The sequence below is a fragment of the Taurulus bubalis genome, assembly GCF_910589615.1.
Source record: "Taurulus bubalis genome assembly, chromosome: 12".
NCBI lineage: Eukaryota > Metazoa > Chordata > Actinopteri > Perciformes > Cottidae > Taurulus > Taurulus bubalis.
In genome coordinates, this window is record NC_136600.1 from 24,013,419 (window position 1) to 24,035,232 (window position 21,814).

Genomic DNA, 21,814 nt, shown 5'->3' on the forward strand with positions numbered 1-21,814 from the left:
AATATATTTCATATTTTATATTCTGAGTGCTATCTACACTTTGTCACAAGAAACATGCAAACTGACGAAGAAGACTAAACAAGTACAGACACGGAGTAGCATACAGTGTAACAAGAGTGGTTGTGGGTAAACAGTGTTAGAATAGAATGGAGCCAATGCCAGAGTGGATGCAATAGAAAGCAAGGTCAGGAGTGCAGAGATGACATAATTGACAGGAAGCACAGTGGATAAATGGAGACTTAAAACATATGATGGATGCATACGAGGTAGCTGCCGCTTCAACACCCTGAGATGAAGTGATATGGGTTCAAGGGTCACCCACTGCTCACCATAGCCACCAATCATCTCGGAAAACATCTGAAATTAGCGTCTTTGTCTCCGAGCAAGCTCGACATCGAACACATGGTGGAGAAATCTCCCTGCGTGATGAATCGACACCCTCAGCATCAACGGGAACGAGGACAACTTGAGAAAGCACCTGTTGAGACAAAGGATCCCTTTTGATATCCGCCGAGTGGCTTCAGTCATCACAACAGGTGTCGTGTCTTTGTCCAAAACTTTTTTTTCACATGGCTCCGCTCGTCTCCAGAAGTAGCAAACGAAACGTAATGGGGAAATTCATACACTTGCTAAAAACAACTGGTGAGAAAAAGAACATCCTTTGGTAAGTGAAGTGTGACTCAAGTGTGTAATACATCACAGGGGAAACCCATTCCTTCCTCAGAACATCAGTTGAACTGATATCCGTATCAAATCTACAATCTACAATCCAGGATGGAAGAAAAGCCATTTTGTAGTGACAACTGTGCTTTAAAAAAAAAGAAAAAAGACTGATGTAATACAGAACGCTTCAAGAAAGACTAAAGTAGTGGTACAGCAATGATCTCTGAAGGCATTACTTTAAAATAATAACATTGTGGAATTGATGGAAGAAAATTGGTCATGCAAAACAGATAATTATATTATAATAAATGAACTAATACATTATAACAACAGGACAGAAGAAGATTGTTTGGCAGCTCTATTCTCTAATTATCTTAAATCATGGGCATAATAAGTAATATGTATGTTACCCCAGAGCCGTTGTGGTCCTATAGATAAAAAAAAAAACATTCTGTGTATTCACACACATTAATATAAGTGTCATAAATGTGTACTTAAACATGTCACCCTGCTTCCTGCAGTGGGTCTACGTGGTTTAAGTGAACATGGACACACACGGTAATTCTTTGGAGGTGAAGGCATGCAGCTTGTAAAATTACAATAGGAACTTAAGGGGAATCTGTTAAGTCATGTCAAGCCTCAGCTCTCAAGTAAATTCATGGCAACTGCATAATTGTATAAAATCTCCAGAAATTAGTGCATGCAGTTCTTTGTTGACCTCTATTTAGTTGGCATTAGCTCGGCCTACATTCTGCATAGTTGCATGCTCCTGACAAACTAATATCGGACGAGCGCTAACGTGGCTTCTGCTGCAACGCAGTCAGGGCAGCTGCTACCAAGGGAGGCTGTTTCCAATGAGAGGGATTAGTGCTAACCAGTTGCTAGAGGATAAAGGAGAGCCTTGGGAGCAAAAGGGGTCTCCCTGAAACCCCAAACACACACACATGCATGCACACAATTTACAGGAGCACATGCTAGCACCATGAAACGGGAGCACATGCTATTAAACGGGACCAGCACGAGCAAACATATGCAGACAGATTTTTCCGAGGAATTGTCACTAAGTTAGAATGTTGTGACCCTGGACTGAAATCAAAATTTGAAACACATGGAGTTGTGCGACGACAGATCAGAAAGCATGTCAGCGCCGCGGAGCGCCCTCCATTGAAGCGCAACATCCGTGATCACAGGCGGTTGGAAGCAACCGAAACAGTTGGCCCCATTATCATCGCTCACAATGCTGAGCGGTGATCTATTGGAAAGTCTGAGGGCAGTGTCTGTGACTGTAGCCATTGAGATGGCATCATGAGCCTCAACTCTCAAGCCTCTTTGATCACGAGGACAAACATCACTATTCCTGAGCGTAGGTCAAGGAGCTTTTCAATTAAATGCGTAACTTTTCCCATAGATTTCGCAGTGCAGTGGAGCATTTCAGCGTCACTGACATTTGTGACAGAACACAGATTCATTCTCGGGGAGTTCCTTTCCCCCCTCGCCCCCCTTTTTTTCCCACCCATGTTTAAAGGTTTCATTTCCACTTCTCACATTGCTGAATCTGGAGACTTCCTTTATGTGGATCTGCAGTGAAAGACTCTTCGTGCCAGGAGACTGATGGTCTGCTATTTTCAGATAATAGGCTTGTCGTTGTCTCAGCTGTACGGACAGAGTGACAACTACTTGGAGACTGCCCACACAAAAATGTGCTGCCTTTCATAGCAGGGACAGGCTTGTGGGAGAGACACTTGTTTGGGGACCGCATTGGTGGACCGCTTGGGTCTTTTGTGTTTTTTTTTGCATTGATGTCCGCATTGTGCCACTTTTAGTAAATACAGTATACTAGTAATATGTGGTTGATAACATAAAGTTACAGTGAACTAAACAATGTTAGCCAGAGATAGTGGTACACATGAGTTAGTTAAAGAGTACAAGATGCATGTCTCACTTTTATTCTCACGAAAGTAGTTTGGGATTTTTTGTTACGACTGAGACTTTTTAAACTCAGTACGTGAGTGTGAGTTGCTTTCATCTCCTGTTTACTGTGCTTTTAATATTCTCAAAGAAATTGCCAGTGAATGAAAAGTAAGCAATAAAACCTTGAAAAGTATTAACCATCTCACTGTGTGCAGATACCGCATGGAGAATGTATTGGTGATTTAAATTCAGACTGTACCACCAGGGCTCGTTAATTCTGGCTAGATAGATAAATAGATAGAGGGATGAATAAGTAGTTAGATATAAGAAGAGGAGAGCCATGGTGTCGGGATAGATAGGTTGACACCACAGCTAAACAAAAACAGAACAAAGATGTATGTATATGTGTGTATATATATATATATATATATATATATATATATATATATATATATATATATATATATATATATATATATGTATATATATATATATATATATATATATATATATATATATATATATATATATATATATATATATATTTATATATATACATATATATATATATATATTTCTTTATTTCAAAATAATTATCTGATTTAATTGATAATAATAATTTAGGATAGGAATATATAAGCATACACTTCATTGCTTCTACCTATACCTTTTCAGTCTTTCTGTTTTGTATACTATATAGTATATTGTATTGCATTGTAATGATTGACTGAATAAAACACACAAACAAACAAACAAACACAATGAAGGTGGCACCTAGCTCACACTAATTAGATAGAGGGATGAGTTAGAGATATGAACATGATGGATAAATAGACAATATTGCCACAGCGGCCATAATAGATAATCAAATAGGTAGCTGTCAAATATATAGGTAGACAACACATTACAGAAAATCAAAAAGACACTTACTATTTGTAGATGACAGCAGTAGCTCAGTCTGTCGGGACTTTGTGAGAGTCACTGGTACAAGAGCAGGAGTCCAGACCACCTTATGGAGAGGGACAGGTCGCCTCCCGGCTACCCCATTACTCTGACTTCTCTGCACAACTGTGTGATGAATAATTACAAGAGAGTTTTAGAATGTAATTGCCCCAATGAAAGATTAATTGATATAGCTAAACGTTATTGCACCAATATTGATCTAAACGGATTACATTGAAACAGATAAATGATCGTCATGACACGGCAGCCATGATGGATGGATAGAGATATGAAGAGATAGAGACAGAGAGAGGAAAAGTAGGTTGAGATGTGGAGGGATAGATGAAGAGATACACAGAGTGGTCTTGATACAGAGCTAGATACAAAGACACACAATCATTGCAAAAACTAAATACACGTAAATTATAAATTAAATAGACAGAAATCTACTAAATTGACAACAATAAATCCCATGGTGGGATCAGGCAGAATGCATTATTATAGGTGGGTGCAGCAGAGAATGGTACTTGTACCCAATTTCATCACAGAGCTGTCCCCATAATGACTCATGCCAATAAACTTATTATTATCTTGGAGGGAGAAATTATTTGGCCAGACTCGATTGAAAAAAGTTGACAGACGAAGCCCTAAGTGCAGTGTTCAGGATGGAGAGACTGGGAAAGACTGGCAGGAACGGAGGGAGTCCGTTTATGGAGCAAGACCTTTTCAGTCATTCATAAGGAATTACTTTTGAAGCGAACTCCACAAACTATTCAACTAAACTTAAGTAATGATCAACACTTATCCGTCATTGACCGTGCTTATTGGCTTTTCATCTCTAAATGCTTCAAAATTGTGAATTTGGCTGCTGAACTTTTAAAATGTAGATTCTTGTGGTTGAGGAGGGATGACCCCCGACCCCTGCGGTGTGTATTGTCTCTACTACTATTGTCACTACTATTGTCTTACTTATAGAATGCATCAACCAAAACATAAAATCACTCCCAGGTTGGCCACCCTGACAAAGGCTCATGGATGATTATGAAGCTACGACAGCTAAGGCCATGTCATGGCAAGGCAGTCAGCAAAACACAAACACTTATTTGACAAAGCATGGTTCTGTAAGAAATTCATAAGACGTAAGCTTAGCTTTATACAACCACAGGCAACCACAGGCAACCAAACAAATGAAACACAATACAAACTGCAACACGCAGACTGAAAAGGGCTGACTGTTTGTTGTTGCTTGCAAAAACATGTGGTATTTCAACTTCCTGGAAAAAAAGTTAATTCCAGGAAGAGGTATTGGGGAAGGCGGGACTAAAAGCTCCAGTCAATAAAACCATCACAAACCATCACTGCTATCCCATTGGTTGAGTCTAGACCCATTGTCTTCATATTTCTGTATCAAAATCCAATGAGCTGGTCTTCCCGTGTTTGTCATCTTGCAGAAATAGCTGAAAGAAAAGCACAACTATAGCGTCATAGTCGATTTGAGATGATAACATTTTGCAATAAATGTCCCAATGTGGCGAATGCATTACGTCTAGCCGTAGCAAAGCCTGCGGGTGCAGTAGATACAGTTGCTGTTTGCGGTCAGATCTAACTCCATGCATTATATACAATCAATAAACATCTTACAGGAAATATTTGTTTTGCCACATGGGTCTTATTATTGGTGATAATGTAATACAATAACAGACAAAAGCCTAATTAGCTGATAGTAATGCAACTGTGTTAATACAGCACCTTGTAATGCTGCTGAAATAAATGTATGAAACATGTTTTTATACGAGTGTTAGTAATCCAACACCATAAATCCAAATTTCTGAGGTCTGAGTATTGTTCCACAGCTGGTGGAAAGCGACCCTTCTGTTTACTGTCTCCTACGCCTTTCTGATGTGAACCAAATGAAGAAGATGCGCTTACGTGTGACTTTCTCACGCCACGGCCATGAATAAATGCTCTTGCGGTCCTGCCTTGAATATCATTTAATACATTTAGTCAGTTCAGTTTACTCAATAAAGTGCAGTGGCTGCATCTTCTGTGATGAGAGGAACTTTGGTCACTACATCAATAGGTTTAAAGTCTTATGACTAACATCTAATAGCGAGAGTTATTTTTTTCTCTTCTTCTTTGGATAGCTAGCAGAACATTCAACCGCTTCACTTCTCACGAGGCTTTGATACTGCTTCTACATTGAAGAGAATTGGAAGCTGTGGTTGTTTGAATACAGGCAAGCATGTGTTAAAATGGTGAGGTGCTTAAAGTTTACAAGCAGTTACAGTGGCAGATACCCATTGGGACCTATTAAAGTCTCAGTATTAGTTTTCCAGTAAGCCTGGTAAAAGACTCCCTCTGTGCAAATTGTGTAAGAAAGACTAACAAAACAAAAGCTTGCCTAAAAAGGGGACAGGACTTCAGATCTCTATTACATAATGTCGTTAGCTGCGCTAGCTAAGTGACTGACAGCAGTCGACTTTGGGGCTGACGAGCGATAGCGGGAAGACGCCTCCAGCACTTCTACTTACACGGGCTTCCCTAAAACCAGACAAAGCAGTGCACCTGGCATGTTATGGCTAAATATGTGTCAATGTGTTTAAATGTTCCCAACAGAAGTTGCAGTTGAGGTGAATATAAACAACGGTAGGAAGTCAACAGAAGGCTCCATTATTTAGAGAGAGAGCTGGAAGCGCAGATCAAAAGTTGGTGCAATAAATTACTTGACATCTGTGGGTCATAACGTGTGGTTATATTTTACTGTACTTTTTTTTTGATTTTTTCAAAAGAAAGGTTGTCTCTGAATGTCAGATCTGTCTCGCTTGTCGGCATCAGATTTCTGTCATCTTTTATCTTCCACCCAGATCGACGGTAGGAATGTGGTTTTTACTGGTGCAGACATGGATATGTAAACTCCCTGCACTACGGGGTCACAGGGCGTATAACATTCTGAAAGAAGCCCTTTTTAAAAAAAAGTCATAATAGTGACAGCGGAAATATGTTCATAGGGAATTTATGGGCGATGGTTTGAATTTCCATTGTTATGCTGAACAAATCAACTACTTATGAATCCAAAATTCAAAAGAGGGATGTCCATAGTTTTTGAGAATGTATCTGTGGTACTTACTCATTTGCTTCACTCCAAGATCATGTGGTTGCACATCGTACACTTACAGGACACTTGTTTATAGCACAGTTTCTATGTCTTGCACTGTGTTTGTTGTTGTTTATCTAATGAATGCACCACCCGCCAAGACAAATTCCTCCTATGGAAACATACCTGGCAATAAATGGTTCTGATTCTGACTGATTCTCGTACCACCGTGTGGCTTTCTTCACCGCATACGGTAGATTTCAATTTATAGCCAAATTAGAATTTGCTCAACTTTAGTCTAACCACAAAGTGGACATGTTTCCAGTTGCTTTCATTCCATAGTTCTCACCCATGCGTTTCTCTCAGTGTTTGATGCTTCCAAACAAATACGTTCAGGTTCAATGACACCTCCGCTCAGGCAGCCATGACAGCTTCTGTCAACCTGTATCTCAGGACCTTTGAACCTCACAACCAAAATAAAGCCTGGCCCCTGCTACACATGCACACCTATTCTGTCTTTGATGGGGACTGGTGATGATGGGAGTGGTGACCTGTGACGATTGTCCGGTTGCATGTCGAGTGTTTGTTGTTGTTGTTTCTCTATGTGTGAGTGCGTTATGTGTGAGAAGTTGCAATTAGAGGCAGGCGGAGATAAAGCGCCTATCGGTCATGGGCCGTGCTGCTCTTTCACTTTTCTTGCCCACACTTATCCCACTAATTTGAGGATCAAACTTGTAACCTTCCTGCCATAAGATTGTGAAACCTACACTACCAATCAAAAGTGTGTGGTCACTTAAAAATGTCCTTATTTTTCAAAGAAAACACTGTTTTTTGCAATGAAGATAACATTAAATTAATCAGAAATAATCTCTATACATTGTTAATGTGGTAAATGACTATTCTAGGTGGAAACATCTGGTTTTTAATGAAATATCTACATAGGTGTATAGAGCCCATTTCCATTAACTATCACTCCAGTGTTCTAATGGTACATTGTGTTTGCTCATCACATAGAAGACTAATGGAGGATTAGAAAACCCTTGAAAACCCTTGTGCAATTATGTTAGCGCAGCTTAAAACAGTTATGCTGGTGAGAGAAGCTATACAACTGGCCTTCCTTTGAACTAGTTGAGCATCTGGAGCATCACGTTCCAGAAAATGGCCAGAAAAAGAGAACTTTCATGTGAAACTCGACAGTCTATTCTTGTTAGAAATGAAGGCTATTCCATGAGAGAAATTGCGAAGAAACTGAAAATGTGTCTGGGTGACCCCAAACTTATGTGAGGACACTTGCAAAAGTGAAAATACAATTAGTTTGAGCTTCTGCAGCCAAACAAACCTTGTCTCACAGCAGTACTCGCAAATATGTAATTTCTGTCAATGGAGAAGTTTGTATTTTTGAGACAAGCGCACACAACCTGTGTTCCCGTCTTCAATTATATTAAATTGCCCTGGCAGATAGTCAGCACTTTTCTTACACTAGATAGTTATACTTCAAAAGATAACAGTTTGAGCCCTGAGGAAACTGACTAACTGTAATACATAAATCAAACTAAATACGTATGACACTGTCAGTAGCCCGGTAGCAGGGAATTACATGACCTCTGCTGATGTTCTATTTATTTTGACTTCTCTGAAACCCTAATGATCCTCCTCCGTGGCCTTATGCATCACCTGCTCTATCTCTTACAGGCTCATTCATGGACACTAATTCATTGCTGTTAGTAAACCTTAGCTTGAATGCCCATTAGTATAATGCTGTTCAGCTTGTCTGCACTTTGAAGAAATTAAGCATTACTAAAAGAACAAAGCAGGCCCTTCATAGGGGAAGGTGGAGGGTCCCTGCAACCACACAAGCCTTCAGCTACTGATGGGCTCCATGGTTAAGGAGTTCAAAAATACAGGATTGGCGTCTTGGTGGAGGATACCTCCGTGCATGTGCGTGTGCATGTGAAAATGTGTGATAATATGCCATATTCTCCTCCATTTCTCTGATATTTTTTCAGGACTTTGTGGAAAAATGCAACTCAACATCCAGTCGGGCAACCTGCCCCACGCAGTGCCCGTGTGTTTGTGTGTGTGTGTGTGTGTGTGTGTGTGTGTGTGTGTGTGTGTGTGTGTGTGTGTGTGTGTGTGTGTGTGTGTGCATCCCTGGGTGGTCTCACTGTGAGACTCCCATACTTTGATTAACCCGGGGGGTGCGGCCGGTTGTTGGTTCGGTGACTGGTGGTGAATAAAAATTTGAATTTGAATTATGTGCGAAGGAGATTTTAATCCATATGGAGCGAGTTCACTCGGTGCAGATTTGACCGGTGCTGTCATTTGTTCACGTGCATGGTGCACAAATACATACGTAAAGTATGCCAGTAGATTATTATCTGACATGTGACTTACTCATCAACTCCAAGACTCTGTGTCTCATCTCATCTGCAAGAGTTTGAGTTGCACAGAATATATCCTGAAGAAAAAAAAATCCTAAATCCCAAACAATTACTAATTAACTTGGTGTGTAATCCTCCATCTCATCTATCAAAGAGAATCATTCACTATGGCAGCCCTGACCAAACTATTTCACTTCACATTGTTGAAACGTGGCCCTTTTCATACTTCGGCTGACCCACATTGGTACCTATAAACTCGAGGGATCCCGTTGAAGTTACAGAGGCGGCCACTGTGTGAGCCCACACACACACTGTGTATCTGCTCTGCATACTTTCTCTGGGATGTAAATCAAGTGTAAAGCAGTACTGAAGGAGCGCTGCAAATGCCCATCAAGTATGTAGAAAGATGCTTATCTGATGCTGGTTTAATACTTTTAATTAAAGATTGAGATATGAGATTTTCCATTTAGGTTATCACATAAATGGTAGCGGTCAAAGGTCAGAATTTGTTTCATTCCCCGCTCTATGTATGGTAGTACCAGTGAAACAGAACACATGAACTCCTTTGCCGCACATTTCATTGCATTACCCACAATATAGAAACGGGTACATTGACATATTTTATGAATTAGACTTGACTCAGAGAGACTTTCGCAGTAAGAACATTCACACATAGCCTCCAGCTAAATGAGGACTTTTGTTCTTTTCCTCATCTTCCTGCCAGCAGGTCCAGCCCCACACCACACCATGGACACTGCTGGGTTGTGTGGGTCAGACGCTCTTGGCCAGACTTCGGTTCCCACAGGGTGAAACCCTGCCACCAGTTTTTGCAGACATGCAAATGTTTGAGTGCCCGAGAGAGTAAACACTTTCCTATGGGTCTGGCAGCGTAAAATAGAGCTATTGTACAGTACAGAAGGTGAGACTGGCAGTGCTACTAAAACTGGCATCGCATTCATCCTAGATTTGTGCAAGACTCGGGCACAGTTTCTGGAGATCAAGGCTTTTAATGAGAATATGTCGAGCCACGTTTACTGCACATCTTACACGTGTATTACTCATGGATGTGGATGGAATATGCTGCTAGTTACATCCAACTCTTTCAAATTGGCTGTAGAGGCTTGTTCCCTGCCAAGATGAAGGCAGTTATTATAACCGGGCTGCTTACACAATACAGAGGTGGTGAACTTTAGCAGGCTCTCACCCCTGCAGAGTGTCATAAGACTAGCCACTTTGTTTTTAGGTTACACCCCTCCAGAGATGCTCTTTCTGCCCCAGCGAACACATACAGCTGACTACCAATAATTAGCGCAATTCTTCAGCCCTTCATTTTCATCTGCGGCTCTCAAACTCAAAGAGAGAGAGAGGAGTACTGTGTTAGCAAGTTGCTCATATTGCTTTTTTTTTACTTTTAATGTAAGGGAGCACCTTGTGAAAAGAGAAAGATACAGAATAATCTGTGTGTGTGAGAGCTGCAGTTAGGGATTTAACTGGTTTATCTTGGAAAAGCAAAGTAAAATACAACATCATTATCTAAATGACTTACAAGGAGGAATATGTGACCCGACGCATTAACTTTGCCGGTGTTGTAATTCAATGGTTTCACGCACTCACAAAGCGTGACCAGCGTTTGGATGGGACACTTGTTGCCGTAAATAATGTGCAACTGATTGGATTATTAACCTGAACCGCTATACTTGGACAGCAATAGATCAACGTGATGATTACCACGATAAATCAGATTAATCAGGAATATGGCAGCTTGGTCCAGCGTCCTGTCCCGATGTGAACTACCACCGGCCAATCGCAGGGTCGGGACGAGACCTCCCACGCTGCAACACTTCTGGGGCCAACTGATGTAGAGCACGGCCATCACGATAACCTCGCTAATCAGTGGTTATTATGAGGAATAATGCTTCAGTCGCTCAGCCATGTCCAATACATTATCTAGTTCAGTGGAAGCTATGTGTCCGGGAGGGGTGAGGCAGTACAGTAACGTGTCCGGGAGGTGAAACTTCCCACTGGAGCGCTGGAGAACCCGCAGTACCAACAATCTGCTGTTTTGTGCTAAATTGCTGGAACTACCAAGCTGCCGTGATTTTACTGATTGCTGGTGTGACCCATAAATAAAACGGGCCTGATTAGACGACTAAAACACCTCGTGGTTTCGTGGCAGATACTGTTTTTGTCGGCCAGTCACATAGAGAAAAAAAGTATGGTGTTTTTTGGGGTCATTCTTTACAGATTTGCACATTCTTCTCAGATAATTTTGGAAGAGAGCAACTGTCCTGTTCTTAGTTTCTTCACACATCTGACATGTATTCCAGTACTGCTGAAGACAGACCATGTGGCTAACACAATGCGGACGACAGCTATTCGTGCTCGCAGCTTTTGCGGTGTCTGTAATGAAAATAGAACCGTCAGCATACAAGTTTCGAGAACTTAAATGCTGCCCAGTTGTTTTGGACTTACAATCAGTCATTGGTTTGTGTGACATAAATATGTATTCTTTTAAATAATGCTTGATTCTGCTGTTTTTATACAGAGGATTCCCACCAGCACCCGAACCAGCCGCTCACTGTTCTTCACTTAATCGTCTGAGCCTCTTCTGCACAAACCAGCCAAACTTTGAACTGCCCTCTTATTGCATACATATTAATCATGGAAATGCATCATCTCTGCCCATTTGATATATAAAATGTGAACACTTTATTGCATTATCTTTGGCCCAACAAATAGGATCCATTATAACCTTAAATTATTCCAAAGTTGTTCAATCATCCATTTGTGAAATGGCCCAAATACGGTGTGGTTTAACAGTAGTTTACTTCAGTTGGAATTTTTTAAAATAGAATACATAGAAGTCTCCTAAAATGTAAAATAAGATTGATAAATGGATGACTGGGAATAAGTCCAGTGTTGGCCAAAAGCCAGACTTCAGCACCATCTGCAAATATTTAGAGGAAACAGTTGTTTCCCTCTGAGCTGATACATCCAAGGTGTATGGGTTGCACTCGATAAGGTCACGGCTATAACAGTCTGGGCATCAGTATTCTTTGACAGCAGTACAGCATTTCTGCAAAGCCTGACTAAACCTTCAATCATCAAACTGGCTGGCAACCACAGTCTCCCTCTGCCCCACACTCACCTTCATCTTCCTCTCCCACCTCCCTTCACTCTCGCTCCCTGTCAGCTCCCATCAGCCTCCCCTCTGTGATGCTCAGAGAGGAATTTTACAGCTGCTGTCAGCTTACGATTCACACACGCACACACATCGGGACCAAAACACACACGCACACGCCGACATGCGTGTGCAGTTTCACACTTGCGCCAACGCACAGACACAGGCGCACATAAATCACATAAAAGAGCGTGCACACAGACTCACATATGCTCACCACAAGCCTATACGCTCCCGTACACTCCTGCACTCATGTTGCCCTGATGACAATTTTCGGCAGCTAATTAAATTAGACCATGGAGTGAAAAATACCTGGAGAGACAAAAGTTGAAAGAAACTTTAAGACCCACATTGTGAGTATGAAGGGGATAAAAAATAAAAGAAATCCTCTTGAACCCAAAGCCTCTAGCTCGAAAAGGAAATGCCCAACTTGAAAAGAGTGTATCTCTGCAACTACAGGGTAAATAATCCTATGCAGAAAACACATAAGGGAACAGTTTGCGATTTTAGGAAATAGACTTATTTGCTTTCTTGCTGAGAGTTACATGGGAAGATCAATGCCACCATATTTGAATTGTAAATAGGAAGCTATTGCTAGCAGCCGGCTAGTTTATCTTAACATAAGGACTGGAATCGGGGGGGAAACAGCTTGTCTGGCTCTGTAACCATATCACATCTGAACATTACCTCTGCACAGACTGATGCTAATAAAGTGAAGTGGTTTTAGCGGAGGCATGTTGTGGCGGAATCTTCAAATTGGCCATTTGGGTACATTTGGCAACCATTGCACACTATTTTTTAGCGAACGGTAAAACAGTTTTTTGTCTTTGTTTTGAAAAATCAATCAATCAGACCTCTATAAACGTGCCCATTCAAAAAAAAAACCACTCCAAGAGAACACTTACTGAGTTATTGGTCTATTTGACAACCTAATATATCAAGATGCATCCATTAGATGGAGACAGAGACTGTGTTTTCACATGCAAGGCTGGGTAACGCAAATGAATACAGACGTTGGAATTGGATTGGAGTCATTGGAGTTGCCATTAAGCGCACTGATGTGCAAAACAGCAAAGGTAAGACTTTTTAAGAAGTTTATGGTAGCGGCCGTATCAAGTGAAGTTCCTTTGTTTCTCTTCTTAAGCTGCTGGTCCAGTGGGTTTTGGTGGCAGAGTGCTGAGACCTGTAGGCTCAGCTCTGTTGTCTGTGCGGGTTGAATGAAGCAGCAAAGTTGTCAGAACCAGCCCCACTAAGTTATGCGCGCATGCACCGTTGGCGTTAGCATTTTGTTTGGGTAAAATGATTACCGTGAGCTTTTAGTCGAGCTTCTTCCCATTATTTTCGTATGTAGGATGAGATTGTTGCCACATGTTAAACATGCTAAACGCGCGCATATCTGGTGTGTGTTGCCATGTGCAATATGTCAGACCAGCATGCACTGCATGTGTGAGACCACATGCCTTCAGTGTGCATGGACATACATGGGATGGAAGGCGCTCCCTTCATGAGCCGGGTCTTTGCCTTTGTACGAGCTGAAAGAGAGACAGGGGCGGGCGGACAGGAACTCGGGGGTTCAGAGGTGGCAGACAGCTCTCCGGGGTCTTCTCTTTATGTCTCAAAGTCTGCTCTACCTGCGTACAGCCGGACGACTCACAAGCCAAAAGTCCGACTGTTCCAAAAGTTCAAACCTCCCCAATCAGCTCTGTGCATGTGCTGAGCAAATGCACAGAAACTGACTCGCACAGAAATATGTAAGCAGCATGTTTTCAGGTGCAGAGTGAGTAGCGTGTGTGTGTGTGTGTGTGTGTGTGTGTGTGTGTGTGTGTTAATGCAAGAGTATGGGTGATATAATTTCAGCAGCAGCTGACACTGTAAAGATTCCCTGAGCCTCCAAACATGTGGTAGGAATTGTCTCTGATGGCATTATATCACTGATTAAATCCAGAACTGGCAGAAATCTGGAAGTCAGCGTTGTACATGTATCAGTTTTATAGACTTAGAGAGTAATACTCTCAGGATGATACTGTTCCAACATTTACTTTTGCCCACTTCTTATCTGCGGGGAGTTGCATTTCGGGGAGGTTGGTCATTTTGAGGCTTTGTCTGCAGTTATTCCGGTCCTGTCCTTCAAAACAAACGCATCCTTTATGTGTTGCACTATCAAGGATCTAACGCAGCACGGGGCATTTGGAAGATGCATCAAACGCCTCGCACAAAGCCTCAGCACAGAGCGTTTTAGAGAACGTCCTGTCCCGCTTGTTCACTCAGTGTAATTCATCATAGAGGTCTTCTCTCATCACCCGCTCTCTAAAATGCCGAAACATGATAGTGAGGTTTTCTTTTCTTATCTCCAACTGAATGGGTGTCATTAACCAATGCTGGATTCCCAAACCTTGTGGGTAAGACCCATCAGCTGTTTAGCTGTTGAATCCCGACAACATCATTGTTCATTTGTGAAAATGGTATGTTGTAGAGATGAATTCAATTCAATTTATTTTATATATCCCAAATTCACAAATCACAAATTGGCCTCAAAGGGCTTCACAATCTGTGCACATGACATTGACACATTGGGTCAATGAAACCTTTACAAATCCATTGCACTCCGACACTTGTGGAACAGACGCTATATGGCATAAACAGGGGGTGGAACCTAAATTATAGATTGGCTTGCTCACAATCACCTCTGATTCCTTTCACTGTGATCCAGATATTCTGACTTCGCACCGTAAACCGTCACACATTTATTTCTCCCGCAGAGCGCTCATCTGGTTTCCTTTTGGGAGGATGAAATGCTCCAGAATATGAAACAAGCGCTCCCGATCCTCTTGGCTCCCACACTCCTAAAGCACTTCCATGAATGATTGCAGGGAGTTTATACACGTTGGCACGCTGCCTATCAGTGCAGCTGCGGAATACGGGAGAGATGGGAGAATGACGGGCGGATGAAACGGGGTCAAAGGTTACAGGTTAGTAGTCCGTCACAAATTACTGATTACCAGCTGCGGGGGGTAATCTCCGCATCTCGATGGGGTGCAGAACCCAGACGACTAAATTCCAATAAAAAATGTACTTTGAAATGCATCATCAATTGAAAACCACCTGATGTGGAACTATATATACCCTTTTTACAGTGCAATGCAATTATGCAAATAATGTCCCCTGCAAGCAAAGTGAACACTACCAGTTTTCTCCTGTTTTATCACACGCTGACTCAGCTCCTTTCACAGTCATCTACCTGCAACCTGAGAGATGGACACAAACCCCATCTCTCAGCACAGGTGTCGAATGTGATTGGCTACAGGCTGTATTTACTAGGGCCCCACCCCCTCCCTCCAAAACACACACAAACACGCACACACACACACACACACACACACACACACACACACACACACACACAGCCCTGCCTTCAGTGCTCCCTCGACCAGGCTCCCGGGTGGGGGGGACAGTGAGAAGACGGGACGGGACGGAGCCTATTTAAGACAATCACATGATTTCACTGGGAGTCAAAATTGGTCCGCGGGGGTCACTGGGTAGAGAGAGAGAGAGAGAGAGAGAGAGAGAGAGAGAGAGAGAGAGAGAGAGACTCTTTGGATACTGGTCGGGCTGCATGAGTGGAAGGAAAGAAAATGACTAGCCGGGAGAGGAGACTTGAGTCCAAGCGGAATACTGCGCTTGGGAAATGAGCGCAGAGCAAAGTGGCGCAAGTCTGAAGAAGAAGAAGAAGTCCGCATCTCGTTGATGCCTCGAGACCCGCAGAGCTGCTTCGGCTGCAGTCGGACTTATTCATTTCATCTATTTCAGCTCTTTGTGCCGCTGGCCAGAGGCCAAGTGCTGTGACTTGAGGCTCCAGGTTTTTTGTTGTTGCGGTAAAGTCGCAGAGATGTCGTTCTTCCTGCGGACCTGTGCAGCGCGGACACCGCTGCTCGTGTTTCAGCTCTTTTGCTTCTTCACTCTGAGCAAAGTAAGTCAAGTCGCATTCATTCATCTCCGCTCTGCACGCACGCACACGCATGCAGAGCTCATAAAGTTGTCAACACCTCAAATGACAGAGAGCCGAGTTATTTTCCGTGATATATATATATATATATATTTTGTGCAAGATAGGGCCACACAGAGAAGTCACATGTACGTCTCCTTCCCTTGCAGAGCGGGCTTTTGAATGATGGCGCTGACAGCGGTGAAGCCTCGGCCCTGCTCCGATCACTCAATCTACCTCAACACACAGGTATGTCACATGTTGTGCAGCGTCTTGTATGTGTGGGTGTGTGTGGGGTTGTGTGTGTGTGTGTGTGAGTGGGATATAGTGCACTGTGATCCACCGGGTCAGGTTGTGCTTTTCGGTGCAATAAGTTTAAGAGTTAAAGTCAAGTCATCCCCTGCATCCCAGCATCAAGCAGCGCTCACCTGCGCCGTGTGTGTTGCGTCTCTTCACCGCTAGGGGGCGACCTGCACCCTGACACGGAGCCATCAGAGTCTGCTGCAACAGTGGAGCTCAAATCTGGGTCCAATGCAACAAAAGCAACAAAAAAAAGTTTGATTTGCTGTAGTAAATTTCACGAGTTACTCTAGCATGGCTCTTGATTTGTGGAGCTCTGCAGCAAAAAGCAATTCATAGAAAAGTATCAATGTGGGACATCAATCTAGTTGCTGAATAGCACAATGGAAATGCCTCGCACATGTGTTTGCGCCCCAGAGTGGCTTCAAAGCCTCATTGAAGGCCTGCTTTAGCTGCTTAGTCAATTCAGCAATTAGTGCGAGCAGCGAGTGCAAGGCATTCATCTGTTCTTTGTTTTGTGGATCCAGCCCCATGTGGTGTGCTGAGTCAGCAACTGCTTTGGCTGTGCGCTCTCCTTCAGATCCTTTGTTTTGTGGTTGTTGTTGTTGTTGTTGTTTTTGTTTTTGTTACCATGAAAAGCAGACACGTAAACAAATAAACATCAAGACTCCTCTCACTGCGCAGCATGTGGAGATGATCTGAAACAGAATTAAGGGGGAAAGCCCTTTCTTCTCCTTTGCAGCACGACTATCGCTGAGTATCAACGTGTTGCACATCCATGCAGCTCAGTCGGAGCGGCAGAGGAAAGAGTTCATGTGTTCATTCTTTTGTTGAGGTTAAGCCAAAGCACCCATTGGTTGGACCTCCTATCAGTACTAATGGCACTCAGGAGCCACTAAACCAACAAAGTAGCCACCACAGGGTCTCGTCTCAGTCCATCAGACAACGTGTGTGTGTGTGTGTGCGTATGTGTGTGTGTGTGCGTGCTCCATTCCCGCAGACTCTGTGTTTGCATACTGTCAGACATGGGTCACTGCAGCTGTTTTTCGAGTTAGGGCGGAACAAACACAGTTGACTAGGTGTTAATGTGCGTTGGGGGTAGGTGGACCAAACGCCAAAGATAGAGAACACCGTTTTCTGGTTTTGGCCTGAGTGCTTCGGTGCCGCCGCAGAAATATCTCGAGACTTGAAGTGTGTGTGTGTGTGTCTGCTCTTTGCGGTCCTGTAACCCTCTGGGTATGTCTGCGTTGTAGCACTTCAAGGGTTGGAGGTTAGCTACCCGAAGCTAAAACATATGCAGTCACAGCGCTGCAAGGTGCCTGAAATAAATGCATCCACTAATAAGCATGTGTCATGTTGTGGGTGAGGGGCTGCAGGTCGGCCTGAAGATGCACCAAATGGTTCAAACCTCAGGGCATGCACACTGCCAGGGATGACACACTGTCTGTCACCCTGAATGCTTCTCCCGCTGCCAAAACATGTCTGTCTGGGCGCTATATTTACTCATTATTTGGGCTTGCTAAAGCAGGTCACACTGTACAGTAACAGAGGCCGGCTCTTGTTGACTCTAAGCCCCGAGGTTGCTGTTATTTCTGGGCACTTAAAGCTGATAGAGCGACCACGCATCATTTTCCCATGGCAAGACTGAACACATTACAACACTGTCTGTAACCAAATCAAGCGTTCACTGTTTGATTTGTTTGCTCGGAGGTTTACGCATAGACCCAAAGTGTACCGAGCGCACAGTGTTTCAAGGTGTGTGTGAAGGCCTCCTCTATTACCGATAAGATCTCACTACAGTAACACAAGTTAGTGTCAAGTTTCTCCCAGCATCGGTTAAGCGGAAATTCACTAATTCACTCTTTCGATAGATTCTATTGCATTTTGCAAAATGATGTTGTGCAGACGATGACATATCAGGTCCTTCTCACTCAGGATGGAGGGGAGCGGCGTCCGCTGTCACGGTTTGTCACGGAAAACCAATTGCGATGCGGCTGAAGGAGTCAGCTACTCTTCTGAGTTAGTTGACCCTCGGAGGAAAGCCTGTTTCTGCGGCCACAAAGCCATTTAAGTGGTTTAAGTGGTCTAGAAGGCCAGGCCTGTGACCTGCCACCATCTCCCTTTATGACCTGCAGTTATTCAGCCCGAGCTGTAGTAAAAACTGTAGTAAAACACAAGGTCAAACATGATTCACTCTTCGCTGAAGGGACTGTGTTGGAATTGTCTAAAACCCTTCCTCTTCTTGTAACTCTGTGTTGACCCTGCCAGCAAAAGTATATGAGGCAGTGCAAGGAAACCTTACAAATGCAAAAGGTTGTAGTTTTTATTCAGACTATGATGCAACCAAGTAGCAGCTGACACAGGATGCTTTTTATCACAGTGAATGGTTTTGACAGATGGAATTAATTACATTACTGACCACAAGGACAATGTGTTTAATTCCTGCCAGGTTGCATCTGTAAAATATAGTTCATGAAGTCACAGCTTTCTCTCAGCGATCTCTCCCCCAGTTTGATCCCATGGCATCTCTATATATTTAATATATCCATATCTAAAAGGTTGATTTTTGCCTGTAGCCTGTTAAGCCCTAGCGTCCCCCAATTGGGGGACCCTTTTATATCAGGAAAATCAAGAAAAATGGTATAAATCCCTCCCCCCCAAAAAACACACATGTTAGGTATCAAATTAAACATAAAAATCAGGGCTACAATAATATATAATCCCGATGTACAACCTCTAAACACAACTCAAACAATAAATAGGATTAGGGGTTAGGGTTAGGGTTATTAGGGTTAGGGTTAGGGCTTAAAGGGTTAAACTCTGCTTTCTATCTTGGCCTGTTCTCATTGCATTTAAATTCAGTCTTTCACTTTGCCCAAACTTTGCAAACATCCAATAATCTTCTGCTTTTTTGATTTTTCCCTCCTCCTCTCTCCCTGCCTTCCTTTATCTCTCATCCAGAATATGAGATTGTGTCTCCCTTTGAGGTAAACCACCAAGGTGTTTACATTTCTCACGAAGTTGCCCACAACCAGCGCAGAAGACGACGCAGATCCCTGGATGGCTCACCAAAAAACGACGACAGCGGCGGCGGCGAAACGGTCCACTTCCGAGTCAGTGGCTTGGGGCAGGACTTCCACATGGAGCTGAGGGAGGCCTCGCAGAGCCTGATCGCACCTGGCTTCACCATCCAGGTCCTGGGAAAGAACGGCACAAAGAGCCTGAGGGCCTACCACCAGGACGACCTCTGCTTTTACCAGGGGTCGCTGAGGTCAAAGGTCAACTCCTCGGTGGCATTGTCCACATGCACGGGGATGGTGAGTCTGAACATGCATGGGTCGAATTGCGGGAGGATTTGGATGAGAAGAGGGGGAGGTAGATGAGTCTGATGTGGGGGGAAAAAGACTACAGGGTCGGTTCATTGGAAAGTTTTGTTTTATTAGTATTTAAAATTATGTTTGGCAGCATTTGAATTGATCTACCAAGTGAGCGTTGTAATTGCGTCCACTGACCCAAAATAAATAGTCAGCCTCAGGGGTTTTTGTCACGCTGAATTAGTGCGGAGACTAAACAGAAGTAAATAGCTGAAAGCAATACATAACAGGAATAATTAAAGATGTTAGACACCAGATGCCAATCAGACGCTGATCTAAAGGAAACACTGAGAAGTGAACAAAGTACGAAAGGAGGAGAAACACCTGATTACACCCAGGCAGGGAATCTAGATCAACCCTTTTTTTGTCATTGAAAGGCACTGCACATTTTCACACGTGCACAGTCAGCATGCAGTGTTTCAGTCGTGCATTGTCGGTCTGGTCTGCTCAGAAAATGGACTTGCAGACAGAAGTTCTTTCCTTCTGTCTGCCGTGCATCATTAGTCCTAGTCCTCTCTCATTCTGTGTATATTGCAGGTTTTGCCTAAATCAGCTAATTAATTATTAACTAATTAAAAAGTGATGTCTGTGAACACCCCAAATTGTTTGGTCAGCGAGCCAAGAAAATCACCATGCATAGCATGCCCAAAGCAATGTTATGGAGGTAGTTTATCTTCATATTTATTATACAAATTATACTGTTTGACCAGCTCAGTATTTTATTAGGCTCGCTCTCAACCTTCGAAGCAATAATATTTGCAGATCTAACCGCTGGCACTGTGAAGGAGGGAACTGACTGAGTGCAAAATGCAAAACACAGTAGATAACTGTAATTGCTCTGAGTTGTCTAATAAGGAAAGTTGGAGTGCAACTTACAACCTATCCTGTGCAACCTATAACTAATACGCTGATATTCACAGACGTTTGTGTTGAGATGATCAGTTCGTAACAGAAGCACCTGGTGTGTTTGTGTTGGGTTGAAGTGTGTGCACTGAAGACAAGATCTGTGTTCAAAAGTAATCTTATTTTAATTTCAACCATGTTTCATGTCATGCATCTCAGATCAAAGTTATTGAGATAATGTGTTGACTGATGCAACTAAATGTACAAATGCTAACTGACTTGTTTGTGTTCTGTAAAGAAAAGCTCGCTAAATTCCCATTCTTGCCTCGGTGGTCCTCCTCTTCTATAAAGGAAACATTATTGTGAGAATGACATTAAGTAAGCCGAAGTAAAGCAGTTCCAGCCCAGTAAGACCACACTCACCCTCTTAGCAGCCTGGACCAGAGAACAAAGCGCTTTATGAATACACACTAATCCTTTCAGTCTTGGACTCACGTACACATGCATTCATTTATAACCAAGCAATCGCTGCAAACAGCGTGGAGGAGACAAACTCCTGTAATGTTATGTTTTTTGCACTTAAATGTGAGTGCAATCTTGCAGTCGATGGATTGAAAAAGTCTTGAGAACATTTAAGCTCGTGGAGATATAAGCTTTGCACCTGGAGGACCTTGTTGCAGCAGAAAACAAGATGAAGTAGTCTTTCAATGTTGCCATCTTTTCACAGTTTAAACCAAATGCATGCTTTAAAAACAAGTATGACATCTTTCACTTCAGCGGAGCATTTCAGTGTTTTAAATATGATTCGTTCCTGGCCTGTGTTTGAGGGTTTGAGTTTATATCTTTTTTTAGAGGTCCATTGCTGTGTCTGAGAATGGCCCTCTGAAAGTTCAGACAGAGGATGGCATATCTCCTGGGATTCTGTGTCTGTGTGTGTGTGTGTGTGTGTGTGTGTGTGTGTGTGTGTGTGTGTGTGTGTGTGTGTGTGTGTGCACGCACGCATTTTCAGACCAGATATCCCAATAAAAGATTCAGCCAAAAGGTCCGGGGTTGCACAGACTGTAAATGTGGTTCTCACGACTGAGGCTGGTTCGGATGGACCGGGTCAATGCACGAATGAGAATTGGACTTTTTTCTTCTGTG

At 42.9% G+C, this 21,814-nt stretch overlaps 1 protein-coding gene across 1 annotated transcript in view; it reads left to right on the plus strand.

Moving 5' to 3' along the window:
- Positions 1-16,058: 16,058 nt before the first annotated feature.
- The window catches only part of adamts16 (ADAM metallopeptidase with thrombospondin type 1 motif, 16), a gene marked incomplete at both ends in the record, with an annotated part of 48,237 nt that continues 42,481 nt past the window's right edge, over positions 16,059-21,814 (plus strand). Inside the window, 3 exons of the mRNA XM_079227367.1 lie at positions 16,059-16,139; positions 16,325-16,403; positions 19,416-19,771. Of these exons, the coding sequence (XP_079083493.1) occupies positions 16,059-16,139; positions 16,325-16,403; positions 19,416-19,771 (516 nt within the window). The remainder of the gene's footprint in view (positions 16,140-16,324; positions 16,404-19,415; positions 19,772-21,814) is intronic.